The sequence below is a fragment of the Pipistrellus kuhlii genome, unplaced genomic scaffold, assembly GCF_014108245.1.
Source record: "Pipistrellus kuhlii isolate mPipKuh1 unplaced genomic scaffold, mPipKuh1.p scaffold_m20_p_13, whole genome shotgun sequence".
Classification (NCBI taxonomy): Eukaryota; Metazoa; Chordata; class Mammalia; order Chiroptera; family Vespertilionidae; genus Pipistrellus; species Pipistrellus kuhlii.
In genome coordinates, this window is record NW_023425438.1 from 9,670,701 (window position 1) to 9,691,113 (window position 20,413).

The 20,413-nt window shown below is 33.7% G+C and overlaps 1 protein-coding gene and 1 non-coding gene across 19 annotated transcripts in view; both read right to left on the reverse strand.

The window, feature by feature from the left end:
- BIRC6 (baculoviral IAP repeat containing 6) overlaps nucleotides 1-20,413 on the reverse strand; it is a 150,116-nt gene that overhangs the window by 56,526 nt on the left and 73,177 nt on the right. For all 18 annotated transcript variants that reach the window (XR_004987346.2, XM_036434801.2, XM_036434805.2 and 15 more), the window contains 11 exons: nucleotides 19,258-19,385; nucleotides 14,998-15,129; nucleotides 14,083-14,298; nucleotides 13,333-13,516; nucleotides 12,561-12,716; nucleotides 10,745-10,878; nucleotides 9,629-9,782; nucleotides 6,757-6,873; nucleotides 4,639-4,793; nucleotides 3,738-3,864; nucleotides 1,057-1,167 (listed from right to left, as the gene is read on the reverse strand). Coding sequence is in view for 17 of the 18 variants with exons in the window: in XM_036434801.2 (XP_036290694.1) it covers nucleotides 1,057-1,167; nucleotides 3,738-3,864; nucleotides 4,639-4,793; nucleotides 6,757-6,873; nucleotides 9,629-9,782; nucleotides 10,745-10,878; nucleotides 12,561-12,716; nucleotides 13,333-13,516; nucleotides 14,083-14,298; nucleotides 14,998-15,129; nucleotides 19,258-19,385 (1,614 nt within the window). In the remaining variant the exon portion in view is untranslated. The remainder of the gene's footprint in view (nucleotides 1-1,056; nucleotides 1,168-3,737; nucleotides 3,865-4,638; nucleotides 4,794-6,756; nucleotides 6,874-9,628; nucleotides 9,783-10,744; nucleotides 10,879-12,560; nucleotides 12,717-13,332; nucleotides 13,517-14,082; nucleotides 14,299-14,997; nucleotides 15,130-19,257; nucleotides 19,386-20,413) is intronic.
- Nucleotides 5,224-5,357, reverse strand: LOC118717859. The gene has a single exon (XR_004987621.1). It is a non-coding gene; the product is annotated as a small nucleolar RNA SNORA52 (small nucleolar RNA).

Consider the following 20,413-nt stretch of genomic DNA (forward strand, 5'->3'; position numbering starts at 1 on the left):
TCCTCTCTGTACAAAATCAATAAAATATATTAAAAAAAAATAATAATAATAAAAGAAAATATATTTCAAATTATAAAATGGAATTTTCATGCTAAGCAATGACTTAAATCTTTATTAATGTCATAGAGTTTTCTATTTACAACATTAAGTCCAAACAGAATGGGGAAGACATCCACGCTCCTTTTGTCATAACATACAAATAAAATAAAGATTTCTTTTTATCTTTATTGTTGAAAGTATTACATATGTCCCTTGGAATAAAGATTTCAATTCACAAATGGCTAGTCCATGCCCTCTAATACAAACATTGATCCCTACCTTACAACTACCTCAAGAATGCCAAATAAAAACCTAGAGTTAAAATGAAAAACAATAAGCACCAAGAAGATAAAATAGGAGAGTATTTTCATGATTTGAGAGGAACAAAAGCCACAAAAAGCACTAAAAGTTCCTTTCCAAGAAATGTTCAGAAATTATTTTACTACCTTAACTAAAATGGTAAAAAAAAAAAAAAAGGAGGGGGGGGTGAAAAGATAAAAACTTAATAGGGCATTGGAATCTGAGAAAAATTATGTTCAGTAAACATAGGTTTTGAATGTAAAAAAACAAAAACTGAAAAATCTAGTTACATATGTTAATGAGTATTATAAATCATTTTTAAATACAAAGGTACTTTAATAGAATAATCAACATAAAACACAGATAAGTGTTAAATATTTTATTTTCTGCTCTAAAAGTAATCAATTTTATTTTAATAATTATTACATTTTAGAAGGTAAAAATATGACTTGAATTTATAATGGTACATATAGGAGAATATATTATCAACATAAAGTTGATACAAGTGGAAAGCAAAGTATACAGTATATAGCAACATACATATATATATATATCTCAACAAATTCAGAAGATACATATTCAAATAAATTCACTAATTGTCATAACTATGTCAGTTCTTAGAAAGTTTTTTTTTTTAAAGACTCTGATAGCAAGAATGTTGTATATGTCAGAGATTTAAAGGAATGAATAGGCTTAAAAGAATAGATTTTTACTTACAATTAAGCTGCATGTTCGTCATGATTGTTAGACTATGAAGCACAAGGCACCATGTTCGGAGCAAGGTATTTGGATACCAGGCTAACACTGTGAGGAAGCTAGTAATTGATGCTATGCAGAGAAAAGAAAAGGGAAAATTTCTACTCAGTAAAACCAAATGTTTACTCAGAATTTAAATCAACTCACTATCTAACATCCCATACAAATGAAAGAGTTCCCCATTAAAAAAAAAAAAAAAAAAAAAAAAAGCATTAAGCATCAATAACACTTTATGGCTAAGTGTAAAGCTCAGCCCATGACATATTAATTATTATCATTATAAATTTACTGTTTTTTCCAAAATACAGGCATTTCTACTGAAAACAGAATTTGTGTTTTACTAAAAATCATCATATTCTGCAAAATTGAAAATAATAAGCCTTATTAGAAATAAAGGGCCTGTTTCACTCAGTGAATAGTGTGTCAGCCTGTGGACTGAAGGGTCCCAGGTTCAATTCTGGTGAAGGGCATGTACCTTAGTTGCAGGCACATCCCCAGTAGGGGGTGTATAAGAGGCAGCTGATTGATATTTCGCTCTCATCGATGTTTCTAACTCTCTCTACCTCTCTCTTCCTCTCTGTTAAAAAAATCAATAAAATATATATTTTTTTTTAAAGAAAGGATGGACAAAATCACTAACTCCCCAACAAAGCACAAAGTAAAACCATAGTAAGGTTGCTTAAAAGGCCCAAATACGGTAAGTACTACCAGCTAAAGAAGCCAAAACAATTATTGAAAATGCACGTATGCTCTTAAAACACTCTGAAAAATGGATCATTCCAGACATCAGGAAGGAAATACACAGCCTGGGCACCTATTACACTAAAAGTTCACAGAAACCGAATTTTTTTTTTTTTTAATTACACCCTTCTCCCCAAAAAAACTTTAAAAAGAAGTCTCTTACTGGCCACAACTGGCATAATATTACTATCAATAAGAATTATAATTGTTACTTTCATAATATAGAATTTTAAGTTTTTTAAAAAAATAAAAGTATGTATAACCTTTTCTGTAAAAAAAATTAGAATTGTAAAAGAAGAGTAAAAAATATGTTTAAGTTCATAACTCATACATATATTTATTAAAGAAACTTATAGCTTATAAATATAGACTATTTGTGCACCAGGTCATTTTTAAAACTAATTCTATAAAAGAAAAAATTTTCCAGCACTTTTCCTGCATTTTTTTCATACAAACTATAACATCAAAAGGTGACATGATAGCATATAAAAGGAAGTTTCTCAATATTGGAGTATTTCAGCTAATAGAGAAAAAAGGAATAGACTTAGACTATTTTCATTTTGAAATATTTAGTGAATTATTTTTTTAATATGTTTTATTGATTTTTTTACAGAGAGGAGGAGAGAGGGATAGAGAGTTAGAAACATCGATGAGAGAGAAACATCGACCAGCTGCCTCTTGCACACCCCCTACTGGGGATGTGCCCGCAACCAATGTACATGCCCTTGACCGGAATTGAACCTGGGACCTTTCAGTCCACAGACTGATGCTCTACCACTGAGCCAAACCAGTTTCGGCTCTACTGAATTATTAATGACTCTAAGCATTAAACATCAATACTTGTTAAAAAGACAGACAACTTATAAAATGCCTTCAAAACATCAAATCAGAACAAGCTTCAATTTACTACAATTTATAATTCTACCAATTTATAGGAAATACAGAGGATATAGTGGAGATACAATCACAAAGAAACAGGACCCAGGAATCTTGGCAAACATACAAACATATTTCTTTGACAAATGATTTTATAAGGGGATAAAAAAGACACAGAAGGAACCTACTGAGATTAAAAGGAAGAAACATAATTAAAACTACAATGTATAGGCCTTATATAGATCCAAATTTTTAAAGAAATTTAATTATAAAAATTGAGACAATTGTCAGTTTGAATACTAACTAGATTATCTGATGATAGTAAGGAATCATTACTTCTCTATCTACTCTTTTTAAATATTTTTCCACAATAACAAAGTTTAAAATAAATGAGAGAAATATTTATAATAATAATTACTAATGCAAGGAAAAGATGTAAGCCAAATAAAGTCAGGCTGGTCTTGCTGAAACAATGCAAGCATATGTGGAACCCATGACCCAGTGTGGCTGTCAGTAAGACTGAAAGACAGGTCGTATGAGAGTCATGTAAAATATAGGATAACCCTCCACAGGGAGAAACACCAGAAATAGATCATTTTCACTTTTCTTAAAATATAACTAAAATAAATTCTTATAACCAGATCTAGTTCTATTCCTGTTGAAGATATTATTCTAATTTCCACATCCTTGCATATGCCATGAAAAAAATGAACACAACTTCTATGTCAAATTAATATCCTTCTCCAACTTACCAATTCCCCTAAAAGCAAATTAAGATACTACTTTACGGGAACCCAATATAAAGGTTCATGGAATATTGTCAAGTTCAGATGCACAGGAATAAAATAATAAAGGTAAGAGAAGATACAAGTCTTCGGTTCTTTCCTGCTATTTATTAAATCAGTGTATAAAAGTATTTTTCTTTCATTATAACCCTTATGACAAAGTTTAAGTATATATTGGCCTAATCATTACCTTTTTATTATTCATGCTATGAGAATAATTTTCCTAGTAATAAATATTACCTTGATTTAATGAAATGACAGGTATTCGATTAGCATTATATAAAAAAATTTCTGCTCCATTCTCTTTATTTCCAGATGAACTAGAATTCAGACTCAATGTGAGCCACAATTGGAGAAGTGATTCCAACTGCAAAAGAATAAAAATTGACAGGAAAAAAGTATGTTGTATTATGAAATACTATATAAACAAATTCTTCTGTATGAATCCCTATGATTAAGTCTAAATAATTTTTCTATTAAATACTTTGGTTACTTCAATTTAGTTGACAAGCAATCTTAAAATTCTTGATGAATCAAAACTTAAATTAAAATATATAATGTACCTAATATAAATTTATAATTTAGCTAATAGAAATGCTTTTCTAACTTAAGTTGATATTTACAGTTGACCATTGAATAGCACGAGTTCGAACTGCACAGAATTACTTACATGCAGACTTTTTCAATAAATATGTAAATGTATTTTCTCTTCCTTAAGATTTTGTTAATAACACTTTCTTTGGCTTATTTTATTTTAAGAATACAATTGACTTTTATCAGTAAGGTCAACATAAGGCAATTAGTAGTTTAAATTGGGGAAGTCTAAAGTTAAATGTGATTTTCAGTTGTGGGGGAGGTCAGAGCCGTTAACAACTGTTTCTTTCCTTTTTTTTTTTACTCAGTGTTTTTCAAGCGTCAACTGTAGTGGGATCTAATCAATAAAACTTAGAATCATAAAAATTATATTTAACCTATTACTAAAGAGCTGTGGTTATTAAAGCATCTCCAGTATTTTTCCAGCTAAGCACAATAAAGAAATCATCCCTGTTAGGTTGAGAATGCTCTCCCCAATCATTTTCATCTTATATCAGGCTGTTAATAATGTCTAAAAAAAAATGCATCATTTCTCCTGAAGTCATACCTGAACATGATGGACTTGAAGCATGGAAAAAAGTTTGTTGAAACAAACATTTAACATTGGGACAGATGATAACTGTATAATAAGTTGGTTGGATTGGTTCGCTGCTTGTAAACCCCCTAGAAGTGAAACATCTGTTCCAGTGGGAGACTGTGATACTGAAAATTAAACACAATTATGATTTTTATACACAAATCAGGAGAACTGCTAATTAGCTATTACTATGTATAGGTAAGTGATGGTCATGTTTTTTGTTGTGTATGTGTGTTTTTTTTAATTTAAAACTATATTCTTTAAAATGATTCATTATTATATAAAAACTTGTTTTAATCACATTACTTGAAAGTCAAAAAGGACAATCAACAGAGAAACTCCCAAATCATAGGATTTGTCCACCAAAGAAAAGGAATTTTTTTTTCACTTTACTCTAACAATTTTTATTTTTTTAAAATTTCCTATTTAATAAGAGGAAAAGAAAAGGGAGAGGAAGAAGAATCTTGACTAATTCTTAAGAAGGTAGTTTTAGAATAATCTAAACTCTAGTCTATTGACTGTTTTTCTTTCTCTCTTTCTTCCACCCCCACCCACAAGTATCTAGAAGTTCCCTGGCATGAGCCCACTGGAGCTGAGCTCTCTTCTCCAGGTGAGGTTTCTAGGATGCTCTGGTCCACAAGCGAAACCTGGCAGGCCACAAGCTCACCAGCAGGGATTAGGATGGACAATCTAGTCAATTGATTTTTAACCCTGAAGCATCCAAAAATCCTAATGCCAAGCCACACTTCAAACTAATTAAAAAATATAATTCATGAGGAGCGAGAAATATAGGGACTCTAAGAGCAGTTCTTCATATATTTAGAAAGTTATTATATTAAAACGGAGGGGGAAGCAAGGGGAAGGACACAGTTCTGCTCATGGCAATAATCAATAGACAACTGAGAAGTTGATACAAATTACAAAAGGAACTTCTAATAAATATTTTTGTGTTGTTTTTTTTTCTTAAATGGCTAACAAAGAAAAGCGCTATTTTGGGCAGTATTGAGCTGTGGTGATAGAAAGGCTAGCCAACAAAAGGGATCCCCATTATAACATAGGAGACAATGTACAACAATATTAGAATACCAATACTAAGATTACAGAACATCATCTTCTCTTTTTTTCTGTATCTCCTAAGAAGTAAATGAAATTTTGCAATAAAAGAATTTAACTTAACACAGAAAGAACTTTAAAAAAATAGTAATTCCAGCTTTTATTAAAATGAACTGTGAGCTAACGCCTTTTGATTAAAGGAACATGATGCTCTCCCTAGGTTCTATTAATAACTGCTATGACCAGCCCACTGTCACCATGTGATTCGTAGGTCTACATGGGTGGGGGAACCATTATCTTCTTCTCAATACTTCTTCTCGATCTTTGCCTTTGAGAGACAGGCTGCTATCTAAAATGTACTCACCTGAGAGAAGCAGATCTACCCAAGCCTAGCACTTTACATCAAGGGTCAGCAAACCATATTGTTATTGTCAAAGGCTGCTTTATCGCTAAAAAGTCAGAGTTGTGTAGTTACAATACCCACTATATGGCTCAGAAATCCTAAAATATTTAACATCTGGTCCCTTATTATAAAAAAAATTTCCTTCCTTTGCTATAGGTAATTAGGTAGCAAATCCTTTTAATTCTGCAGTTCAATTAGGCCCATTTCACTATCATCCTTACCTAGGTCTTCCATCCTAGACTTTAAGGATAATACAGATGTTGTAAATACAAAAGCAAATTTTATTAATGATCTAGATATAATGTAATAAACTCACAGACAACTAGCTAACAGCCTTCCCTAGGAATTTACTTAACCTCACAAGACAAAACAAAAACATAACTCAGGTTTCTGGGTTGAATTTTAGAGCACTACATGGAGATATTTTGTTCCCCTCCACTCTCCCAACTTGTTAATCCTTTGTCTTGTTTCTCAACTTGCTACTTATTTAGCAAGAGAGGTGCTTTATATTTAGCTTATTCAGACTCACATCAGACATAAAACTTAAAAATCTAAAATTGCTAGCTACACCTGAAAATAATCAGCAGATTAACCATTTTTGCAATACCCTAAGAACGATGATTTTTACTTACATGTAGGAGATGTATTTGTTAATGCCTGCAAAATGGAATCTGCTTCCAAGGTAGACATCATTTTCAACATTAATTCTGCTTGCTGTTCAAGTCCAACTTCTAGACGAGCATCTAGAGCTAAAGAAAAGCAATGAAAAGATGTTTTTAAAAAGATAATTTGGGCCGGGTCTGGTGCAGCCAGGCCCAGAGCAGCAGCTGCCAGGCTGGGAGCGCCCAGGCCCGGAGGAGCCGGGCCCGGAACAGCCGGGCCCAGAGCAGCCGGGTCGGGTGCGGCCAGGCCCGGAGCAGCAGCGGCCAGGTCCAGAGCAACTACGTCAGGAGCGGCAGTGACCAGACCCGGAGCAGCTGGTTGTGGAACGAACCAGAGCGGAGCAGCCAGGCCCGGAACAGCTCGCTCCTCGCCTGCCCCTCCCCCACGGCTGCCTCTCAGGCATGGCTGGAAACTTTTGCAGGAACTTGAGGGTCTGCTGAATCAAGTGATGAAGGCTTAGATCTGGATGTGTTGAGTTAGTATAGGGCTGGGGTGTTGATCTGTGAGTGCCTTGGGTGGGGCCTGGATGAGGCTGGTTGACCTATTTGGAAATGTCTTTTGTGTGAAATGTATCATTGGGCATGTGGTGGTATTATTGATATGAGAAAATGCTAAGTAACTGATTTACTATCTGAAAAGGGATTTACTATCGGGGAAAGGGAGGGAGGAAGAGACTGAACATAAACTGCACCTATGAATGAGGACAATGGGGGATGGGGAGGGGGCGGAGGGTGGGGTGGGAACCTGGTGGAGGGGGGAAGAAATGAGGAACCGTTGTAACAATATGAACAATAAAGATTTATTAAAAAAAAAAAAAAGATAATTTGGTAAGACTTACTCATGTCCTACTTCCTACAATAAAATGTTGGCATCAAAACACAAAACCTGGTAGGATATGTGTCCTCAGGTAAGAACAAATGGGCATGAAGTTATCATAGCCATAGCATGTAATAATAACTGCACAAAGAAGTCTAGTGATGGGAAGGTGAATAAGCAGAAAGAGTTGGATCAAATAAGTGAATAGTAATGAAATGAATACGTTAAGGATACTGAGAACCAGGTTCCTCACTGTCAGAAGATACAACCATGAAAATGGGGACTACTAAAATGAAGCTTATGAAGTTGGATTAGTCAGATTTAGTGTTGTGTCAATGTGAACTCATGGCATTCTAGACAGACATAGAAATGAATATAGATGCAAATGTGTATAAACACACATACACACTCTCCTACATTGGTCCACCAAGAGGCCATGGCCATCAAAAGAGCAATAAGTAGCCCAGCCAATATAGCTCAGTGGTTGAGCATCAATCAACCTATGATTCCAGCTCAGGGCACATGCCTAGGTTGCAGGCTCGAGCCCCAGTAGGGGGTCTATCAATCAATCTAATTTTGTTTTTTTTAAATCACAATTTCTTCACTAAAAGGTTTTGAAATCACTTTACCTTATTAAAATATCTGATTCTCAATCTGGGGAAGGAAAAGTAAATAGTCAGCCTTGGCATCTTGCTGCGCCAGAAAACAAGGAAGTGCTCAAAGAAATATGATAACATGGCAAAAATAAGAGACCGGCTTGGAAAAGATCCCACTGGTCAAATCTGGAACTATTTGAACATCAAAATAAATAATGAGAACACTAGCAATGGACTTACTGCAAAAGAACTGCACACTTAAAAAGGCTAAGTGGTAAATTTTATGTTATTTATATATTATCTCAATAAAACCGAACAAACAACTAAATAATGATAACTGAATTATAATTCATTGAGTAAAACAGCAAACCAAGGGTCTATTCAAACTAAATGAATAAACTAATAAATTTTTTAAAAAGTGATAATTTTCAAAACTCCTCTGCTACCACACCCCTAAAATATTTTACTTGAAGAAAAGACTAACTTTACAATGGAGAAGATAGGCAAACACCTCCTTAATGAAGTAAATAAACTTAAACTCGCAGTAGTGGGACAAATTAAAATCATGAGCCACCTAATGGGGTGCAGTAAGAAAACCTGAGCATTACACTTTCGCAATATTTCTGTCAAAGATGCATGACTACAATCTAGTCATGAGGAAATAGCATACAAATCCAAACTGGAGGACATTCTATAAAGTAACTAGGCTGTAATTTTCAAAAGCATCAAGATCACAAAAGTTAAACTGTAGCAGACTGAATGAAACTGAAGAGATAAATGTACTGCATGTTCTTATACTAAATCCTTTTGTATTAAAGGATATTATTTAAACACAACTGCCAAAACTAAACATTAGTTAATATTAATATTTCCTGATTTTGATTAAATGTGCCTTCTGATGTGTTTATGTAGAAGAATAACCTGTTTTGAAAAATATATAAACTAAACAAAAATAACATCAGATTAGCAACTTACAATTAATGGATCAAGGCAACACATGATAAATTAACTCTGATAAATATATGATTGATTCAAAATGTAAAAAAAAAAGATATATTTTATGTGTCTGGAAGAGTGTCAAAATAATAATCAAAATGGTTTTATTCTGTTGAAAAATACAAAAGTTTATTAACATTAAAGAAATAAAAGCAGATTTACTGAAAATCACTGACAAACACAATTACAAATATATTTTGCTATTTTGATAAGTGTTATTTTAAGGAGGGAAAATTTGGACCATAAATGAAAGCTCCTCAAAACTTACACTAACAGAGAAACTCACAGCTCTGAATGTCACTATCATGGCACACCTGTGATATTAAACCCTCTTAGAACACACTCGGGCTCAATTTCTCAAGAGAGAAAACATAAATTTAGGACTTATTTCTAAGAATAGCATATGTCTTAAAATATATAAACACACACTTACCCTGAGACACTGAAACACTAACTGTCTGTGATCCATTCTTCTCTGTATTAGCAGGTGGCTTTGCTACAGGAATTCCAAGACCTCCAATGTAAGGGTTGTAGTTGTAGGTTCCATAGTCAGCACCCCAATAATCATACCATGTACTGCTTATTGGCTTAAAAAAAATGGAAAACCAGTTTATTTTTGCCTCTTCAGAAAGACTGACATTATTATGTACATTTTCTAAACTCACAAAGGGCTAGAAAATAATCATTCTCTCTACCTTTTAAATTCCCCAAAACATACATATAAGCCTAATGATGTAGAGGAGTGGTTCAATAACATTCTCTTCTTCTTATAAAAATATTTAAAATAGCTTAGTTAAAACCTGAGGGGAAATTACCCTATATAATGAAGAGGTAATATGCAAACTGACCATCAATCTAACCCCTATGTGGTCAAAGATGGCTGCCCCTAAGTGGACACAAGATGGCAGTTGTGGGTGATCAGGCCAGCAGGGAAAGGCAGTTAGGGGATGATGAGGCTGGCAGGCAGAAGCAGTTATGGGCAATCAGGCAGGCAGGCTGGCAGGCGAGCAGTTGAGAGCCAGCAGTCCTGGTTTTTGAGATGGATGTCTGACTGCCCTCAAGGGGTCCCAGATTAGAGAAGGTGCAGGCTCCTTGGCTGAGGGACACAAATTCTGTGCATGAGGCTTCTAGTTCTTAATAAAAATCTCTTACACACAAAAAGCACCAAAATAAAGTATTAAGCATGTATCTCCTTTAGAAAAGTTAAGGTTAACACGGAAGTAAAATCTGAAATGAAGTCAGCTTGGATCAGATTAAATATTTAATACTACTTGAAATGTTTATAATCCACAAATATAGTTCCCCATGCTTTTAGTGGTTCTTATATGAGATAATATTAGTAGAGATATTAACAAAATGGTATAAGTTTTCCTTATACTATTCATTTGATATACTACAGTACCTACAGCAAATTAATAGATTTTTTAGTACATTAAATCATGGGTTAATTTGCTGATAGATATGTACACTTACCTCTGTTGATTAATAAATAAACCAAAAGAGTAAGATGAAAGGTTTTATTTGCAAAGAATACTATTTTGTATCATACCTTAAAAACTTTGGCTGCAAGAGGATCCTTTTCCAAATCAATATCTAAAGGATCAATATCAACTTCCATTAGATCTTGAAGTAGCTCAAGATCAATCTCTTTATCTTTTTCCAAAGAGGAAAGAGGAGGTGCACCTTCAAATAATTGAAAATTATTTTACTGGTGGAGTAAATAATCTAATTTTAAACAATATATAGCTTTTAATTACAGTAAGAGTTATTTCATTTGTGTATATGTTCCTATTGATATAAAAATTTCTAAATTTTTAATTTTGACAATTAGGTATTAGTAGGTATGCAAATATATCACTCTATAACAACACAATTTTTAAAAACCAATACAATTCCTAAGGAAAAAGACCACGGAATTAACCTTTGTTGAATCAAGTTGCAGAATGTTTAAATGTTGCTAATTTTTTTATCTCTAATAAGAAATTCATTGTGTTACATCTAATTTTCAGGAACCAAAACCAGTGAAAAGCAAAAAAGATTCAAGTTATAAAACTGTTATTCTAATTTTTCTATGATTAATTAGAAAGTATTTTGCTCTCTTAACTAGCCTTCTATTCCTTACAAATGTTATCTTCTCATAACTTCCCACCCTCTTAGTCAACATATATTTTATAGAATGCCTAGCAAATGCCAGCCTGTATTAGGGTTAGAGTATATGAATATTAATAAAACAAATTTCCAGCCTCCAAAAAATAATAGTGGTTCAGAGGTGAGGGTACACTACAGATATTAAACCAACTACAATATGGTGAGTGCTATCAGAGAGAATCAAGTGTAAGGTACCACTGATGGCAATCTGCAACACTATTGATGGTGGTGTTGGAAAAAGCTTCTGGGAAAGGGCATGTATTGTTTGAATGTAAGATAAGGAGTTCTCCAAGTAAACAAAAGGGACATTCTAATCCAGATAAAGGGAATATTATGTAGAAAGGATAATGAGAGAATATAAGATTAAAGAAAGACAAATAGGGGGTGGGGGGAGAGGCTGGGGAGAGGTCAATGAGGGGAAAAGGAGACATACGTAATACTTTCAACAATAAAAAAATTAAATTGAAAAAAAACAAGTTAATGTAAAAAACATACATACATAAAATAAAGACAAATGGTCCTAGCTAGTTCACTCAGTTGGTTTGCCATCATCCCATCAACCAAAAGGTTGCTGGTTCAATTCCCTGTCAAGCATATGACAGACTGGGTTTTGGCTCAATTCCAGGAAGGAGGCCAGCAGGAGGCAGCCAACTGATGTCCCACTCTCACAATGATGTTTCTTTCTCTCACCATCTGGCATACATAGAGGATATTAGTCTTAAAAAGTAGGGAGTATCCCACAAACAATTGTGCAGGCTAAGCTACAGTTACTTTTTTAAAAAGCAGGGGGGGGAAAGAGAGAAGAGGGGAAAGGAGGGGAAAGGAGGGGAGGGGAGGGGAGGAGAGAAGAGAAGCAAATATATCCAAAAAGTGAGTCTTAAATCACCTTTAACCCTGTTTTCTTAACTATTGAACATCTTTAAGTTTTCTAGCTTGTAATTTCTTCAACACAGTCAAATCAAACCATATCAAAATAACTAAGACATTATGAATAGATAGCATTTTATTACAAGCATTCATTCAGAGTCAAAGCAAAACATAATCATTAGGAAAATAACTGATACAGTTACTAAGGCCAAAAAGCCCTAACAGAAAAACAGAAAAATTAATTCTATACTTCACTAACATTCGTAATTTTGAAACATTTTTATTAAAAAAAAAAAAAAAAAAACACAACTAAAGGATATTTGAAATAAAACATAATACAAAGAATGTACCTGTTATATCATGTGTCAAAGGTTCATCTATAGTTTCTAGCAATTGCACTGAAGACTGTTGAAGGCAGTCATCAGATTCAGCAGCTGTTGCCCCAACATCATCGCTCACTGTTCCCTCCTCCATGGCTTCTGCAGCTACTGGCGCCAGCAATTCTCCTGTATGTAATGAAACAGTTCTAACTGCTTGAATAATTTATAAATAGATATTCAAAACATATTAAAGCATATGTCTCCCTCCAGCTTAGAGAATGACAGCATGTATTCTCCACCAACTATATAAGATTCAGTGGCAAATGAGACCTCATGTACCTAAGGAAATACTAGGACCTATTGTATTATCTTTAATTTCTGAAAACTAAGTAAGTAGGAGAAAACACAAAATGTGTAACTCCCTTAATTCATCAAAACTACTTTATAAGAAAGGTACTAATTTTACATATGAAGATACTATTATTCTTATTTTATATATGAAGGCACAGAGATTACCTTCCCTCAAGGCCACAAAGAACTAGTAAGCAGTACACTGCTGGTATTAATAATGAGGCCAACAAACTCCAATATTCCAGTACACAATCTAACTCCTCCAAAAAGACTTCCAGTCATCACAAAAGTCAACGTAATTAAACAAAAGTAATTTGAACTGTTGCTATTGCTATAACATTAAAGAAATATTTTATACTTTGGGGGTTTACAGTTCCCTTTAAAGGTTACTTAATAGAGCAATGACAAGCTAATTTTGACATACTCCTATGAAAAATAAATCCTGACAAACCTGCTAAAATATCTTGCAGCATACAAGTTAAGGAATACTGAGCCCAAGCACCACCCCAAGATATATCTCCTCTATTGAAGTCAGTTCCAACCAAAAGTAATAGCAGTCTTTCCAGTTGGGGTTCATTTACAATTTCACACAGATGGATAGTTGGCCTCGTGGCATTCGCAATACGTGCAAGAACCTGCAATACATTTTATAAAATCATACACTTAATGAGCAATTACATATGCTTTTTCCTCAAATCAAAGCATTGTAGTTTTCAACGAGATATGTTTATGATGTTAAAATAATTGGCTAACACAGAATGAAAAAGAAATGTAATTTCATGAATCAAATATTAAATCTTGTTTAAAAACTGGGATGAATAGTTAAAAATGATTTCTATGAACAATGAATATGCTTCAGGAAATTAAAAACCCCTCATTTACTGCAATTTGGCATTTATTGGTATGTTTCCTATTTTAATTATTTTTAAAAAGTATTTTTGAGATAGACATACCCAAATTATATACATTTCAAATCTACATTAATCTAGCTTTAACTAGATTAAAATATAAATCAGGTCACCTAAGAAATCAGTGACAAAACATTTATTAAATATTTCAAGGCACAAAAAAATGCATAAAAGGAAAAACCAATAAAAGCACCATAACTTATCTTAATTAAAAATTAAAAACTGCATTTTTCCTAATTCTTTTCATACCTTATAAATCTATAATTATAAATTATGCCCATTAGTTTACTTACCTTACAAACAAATAATAAAAGGTCTGCATGACATGTAAAGTCCATGGAGAGGAGAAACAGGACAAGTTTTTGGACTACTGAAATACAGCGTTCATGGGCCAAGGTAAACGGAAGTGGTTCTATCTCTGGACTTTCTTTGGTTGTTGTAACTTCTGTGTCTAAATTGGAACGAGACCATTCTGCTGTCCGACGTAACCGAATTAAATCCTTAAAGTGCTGTACACAGAAATTGATAATATTTAAATCAATATCTATTGAATGGGAATTCTTTCAGTACAAATATATTATTCTACAGGCCAGGTGCACGGGTTCAGGGTTCATGCACATCTGGGGTCCCTCGGCCTGACCTGTGGGGATCAGTGGATCTCCACATCGCTGCAGCCCGGCCTTACCCACCAGCTTGTCAGGCTCCAGCCCCCTGTCCACATCAATCTTGAACAGCACAACGTAGTGCACGAAGCAGCAGGATGCCGGGGAGGAGCCAGAGCCCAGGCTGGGTGCTGCACCACTCCTGCTGGAGAAGCTCCCTTGGCCTGACCTGCATGGATCAGCACCTCCACAGCCTGACCTCACCCACCAGCTCATGGGGGGATGGGAGGGAGAAGCGCACAGGGGGAGTATCCCTGGGAGAGGCTTGTGCCGGTGACGGTGATGGTGAAAGGCGTTGTCTGGCGCCTATTGGTCAGCTGAGCAGTGCTCCTAATGTGGAAGCACCCTCACCACCAGGGGCAGCTCCTGCATTGAGCGTCTGCTGCCCTCATAGTCAATGCACATTGTAACTACCGGCTGGTCATGCGGTCACCCAGTAGCTTAGGGTTTTATATATATGGATACTTATCTATTCAAATAATTTGAAATAATAAAAGGGAAAATAACTTTTCTAAGATAATTACATTTAAAATTTAAAAATTATACCTTTGAAGTAGCCTGCTTTAGTTTTGCTTGCTCTACCAGAAGTTTATATGATGATCCTTTGTTACTCTGTATTTTTTCTTTTTCCATCTGTTCCACCAAAGCCTTCTGTTTTGCTTTTAGTAGGTTAAGTTGCTTAAAAAAAAAAAAAAAAAAATACTGTTAAGATACCAATGTTAAAAACAACAAAATAAATATTATATCCTCACGGAATCCATACATCAAACTAATGGAATTAGTACAAATGTTACCATGTTGCTGACCTGCACTATACAGTCAGGCCCAACAACCATGGTTGCGCCTATACTGAACATACCTAGAACTTACCTTTCTTGCCATTAGTCCCTAAATAATATAACAACTATTTGCACAGCATTTACATTGTATTAGGTATTCTACGTACTCTAGAGATAATTTAAAGTATTCAGGCGAATGGAGGTTATATGAAAATACTTCGCCGTTTTATTTAAGTGCCAAGCATATGCAAATTTGGGTATCTGCAGGGTGCTGGAACCAGTACCTGTGGATACCAAGGGATGGTTATAACTCCCCGAAAGGCCTAGTAATTTTTACTACGTTGCTCATTTTAAAAACAACAACAATAATAAAAAGAAAAAACATCTTTCTAAGTCCCAGTAAGATCTTTCCATTTAATAATGAAAAAAAATGATCAATTCCTTATCTCATGAGAGAAGGGAAATAACCAGAAAATTTTTTCATATAAGCAATTGAGACTAATAGACTTTTCTTTAAATAAAAGAAAAATTATTTTTAAATATATGGGAAAATATTTTGGACAATTTTTTTTTTAGTTTTGCTTTATGGGAATCTCACTCAAGAGTAGTATATTTTTGGTATGCATATGTATTCATTAATTAAAATTTTTATTGAGATAACAGTAGATTCATATGCAGTTGTAAGAAATATTAATAATACAGATATCTCTTAGGCACTTCACTGAAATTCCCCAATGATAACGTTTTACAAAATATAGTATTAAAAAAAAAATCACAACTGGGTAAGGACAATGTTACAATTCACCAAACTTATTCAGATTTCTCCAGTTTCAATTGTATTCATTTGTGTGTGTGTGTGTGTGTGTGTGTGTGTATTTTCATTGTATACAATTCTAAACATATGTTAGTTCATGTGTCTATCATCACTAGAGTTAATACTGAATTGTTGTATCACCACAGGTTCCCTTATGTTCTTCTTTGTTGCCCACCTACTATCCTCAAACCAATTTGCATCATCTGTAATCCCTGGCAACCACTAGTTGGCAGTACTGAACAAACAGACCAAAAGGGGGGAAATATCTCTGCCCAGAAAGACCTTAAAAACCTATTGAATGTCTTAACCACTTCCTCATATAGCCATATATGCAGAACAATACTCTTAAGTAGAAAATCACTAGGAAGTTACAATCATAATTATAAAAATGTTATTATCATATTATAAATAAATGCCAACTTGGCTGTAATACCATTATCAAAATTTATCCCAAATTAAAACCAGCCATGTACATACATTAATCAATACATATTATGTAAATGTAAAAACTATTACAAATCACTATTTTCAATTGTTCCAAGAGCTCTATAGTTAACATGTGCAATTACACTCAAGAAAAAAATATAACATAATTTATTTTGAAACAACCACAATCTTAGTAATTTAAATTACTGTATAAAGACATTTTCCCCCAAACTATTTGAGGATAAGTTTTGCAACCTGATGACCAATCAATCCTGAACACTTTAGTGTGTAATTCATATAAACAATAACCTTCTTCCACAAACCATAATACAACCATCAAAATCAGAGATGTAATATTGATGCACTATTGCCACTACTCCTCAAACCCCAATTTTAGTCTTGCCAATTGTCCAATAATGTCCTTCACACTAAAAAATAAAATGCAGTAGTACTATTTTACTAAGAAAAAAATCTACTGAACTACACTCTAAGTTTATTTTCTATTTTCATATCCTAAATTAAATGCAGCCAGCATAAACAATAAGTGACCAATAAATTTTATCTATATTTGAAAAAATGCAAATTAGTACCACTAAAAATTAGTTGCATTTCAAAAAGAGTTGAGAGAAAAAGCTTCAGCCTTGGCTAGTTGAAGCATTGCCCTGATATGCCAAGGATGCAGGTTCGATCCCCAGTCAATAATTATTTAAATAAGAAAAGAAAAAGCTTCACATCATCTTTCTTGCAAAAAATCAAATAGTTTGTTCATAGCTGAAAAACTTAAAAGTGAAAATAAACAAGCTGGTGCTGTCATGTTTTTTTTTAAAAGCCCAAAGCTTTCACAAGCTTGCCATATCCTAAGGGTTTCACATAAAATGTCATTTCATCTTAAATCAATTACACAAATATTACTGACAACACACTAGTTTTATATACTGAGTATCAAGGACATAGCACCTTGATGTAAGAGAAAGAGGAAGACACTTCCAGAAATAACTGCAGCCCTGGCCAGTGCTGCTCAGTTGGCTGGGCACTGTCCCATGCACTGAAAGGTTGCTGGTTTGATTCCCAGTCAAGGCACATGTCCAGAGTTTCAGGCTCAATTCCCAGTAGGGAGCATGCAGGAGATGTTCCTTTTCACACTGGTCTCTCTCTCTCTTTCTCTCACTCCCCTATCTAAAAGTCAACTTAAAAATCTTTTTTTTTTTTTTAAGTAATTTTATAAAGTACAGCATCATAAGAATCTAAGGTCAGCTATAAACTCACTTCCACAAAGTGAAATGCACATTAATAAATTTATGCTTAATTTTCAAGAGAAGTCATGGAACCAATTGAGATCAAAACCACAAGAATCCACAGAGGGCCTGCAATAAAATCACATCCTAACATATATGGATGGGCAAAAGTAGGTTAATAATAATAATTTATTAATAGTAACAAGAAGAAACTCTTGAGTTTCACGGACTCACAACTGTAAACCTACTACTTTTGCACACCCCATATACCTTCTATAAAAGAAAGAGTGAGTGTATGTGTTCACAAGCATTTGCACAGTGAAGAAGCAGAGATCTATTATATTTATAGTTTAAAGAAAAACAATTAAAGAATAAACCAAAAACTAAAGGTTTCATCATCAGGAAAGTGGAAAGACAGATTTTGGAACATTTCAAAAATGAAATAGTAGTAATGAATAAAAAAGAACCACTAATACACTCAATAATATAGATAAATCTCAAAAATATCATTTTGAGCAAAAGAGGCCAAGAAGTAAAGAACACACACTCTGCATGATTCCAAATAGTACTGTAAGAAATCATTTATTCAGTGAAATGCTCAAATCTCATGTTCACAAAATAAAAAAATTCCTATAAAAACATATAATGCTCATGAAAGGAAAAAATATGACACACGAGGAAATATTGTATGTAATACTATCCTAATTCAGAAATCAGAAAAGACCTGAAAAATAAGTTATCTATGAGAAAGAATAAAGTATGTTCTTTGGAGGGAAAATAAAACAAGACAAAACAGCCAAAACGGGTTTGGCTCAGTGGATAGAGCGTTGGCTTGGGGACTGAAGGGTCCCGGGTTCAATTCCGGTCAAGGGCATGTACCTTGGTTGCGGACATATCCCCAGTGGGGAGTGTGCGGGAGGCAGCTGATCGATGACTCTCTCTCATCGATGTTTCTAACTCTCTATCTCTCTCCCTTCCTCTCTGTACAAAATCAATAAAATATATTTAAAAAAAAAAAAAAAAAAAAAACAAGACAAAACAACACAACCAAAATTCTGAATCAGAAAACTAGTCCAGGAACTTAAAGTAACTAGACCAAAATTCAAACCTGAAAGTTAGACAGAGGGTCATGTAATAGATGCTCTGAAGCCATGTTAAGAAAGTTAACCTTCATTAGAAGGTCAACCGTAAGAAACTAAGAATTTGAGGAGTGAGATAATCCAATGATTGGGGTTTTTTTCAAAGAACTCTTTAGGGGCAGCATGAAAAACAGATTAGAATAAGAAAGAACAAAGGCAGAGAGCAAAGGATAATGAAGGCCTCACTTAAAGTGGTAGTAAAGAGAGACAAGAAGAGGTAGTCAGTTTAAAGACATCAGCAAAAATCTGTAAACTACATATTGTTGCAATCTTACAAATAAGGAAATAGAATCTCAAAGTGTTAGTAATTTGCTTATTTAGCTCTTCACATGCTATACGTAATGCAAGTGTATCCCATGCAACTTGTAAAACAATGTTCTCAAACATTAAAATAAGAAAGTATTAAAAATTACCTGTTTATGATGAACTAGCTGCTTTCTGATTTTCCTGGAATATAATCTGTCCAGGCTACTGCTGCCTTTGGAAGACCTGTGTATGTTCTGAGTGTGCAGATTATTGTTAATAAAACTCCACTGGTTACCTAGAGGGCAAGGAAAAGTTTTATTAATAATTACTGTTCAATGTAATTTTAAAGTACTTTTGATACCCAGTAAACACAAAATTATGTCAATCATGACAAAGCAGTTTTAAAAATTAAGAAAATCACTGTAAAGAAATTGCTAAAATTTTTACCCTGGAAAGGTTAATCTAAACCCTAACTGACTATAAAAACCAAAGTTCTTAACCTAATCCTTCCAGATAATAGCCAACTTTATCAGCAATTAAGAGTAATCTCCGAACAATACAACTGTGAAAATGTCACTCAAATCGAACAAGAACAAATACTTAATACTGCCTAAATTTCGAACTCCTATGCTTTTGTGCAGGTCCCCCAAAAATGGTACGCAGTAATTTGACATAATGACTGCAAAAATAAGGTTGAGTAATTCAAGTATCATGCTGCATAGTTCTACTTATTCTCATTTTTTTTCTATGTATCCAGGCAATTCTTTGTGTCATTCTTCTGCTCAACTCAGGCTTATTCCAACACTTAACCAATTATTGGTTTATTTGAATAACCTAAAGACATCTTTTTTGATTCTCTACTATCCATTTGTCAAGTCAGTATAAATTCTTAAAATCGTAAATAAAAAAGTCTTCCACCGATGAATTTCCATAATCTCTAAATGATATAAATAACAACTTAAGACATTCAATATTCCAACTTCATATTATAGCCTTGTTTGTTTTACATCTAATCCTAAAACTGAGTAAACTGACCACTAACATATAGTATTTGTTAAAAAAAAAAAAAAATATCTAGACAAATTCTTTATACATGAAAAGAATCCCCCATCCTCTTCCCAAACATAATGTACACCATAATCAATTGACTCACCTATAAAACACTCCAGGGAATTTTTTTTTTTTAATACTAGGAACCTGACAATGCTTAAAATTTCAAATTTTATGGCACTTGTTAGCTATATGCAACTATTTCAAATAGCTTCATTTTTATAATGTTTTAACTTGGAAGAGAAGAAGAAAACAATTCATCTTGCAATCTGA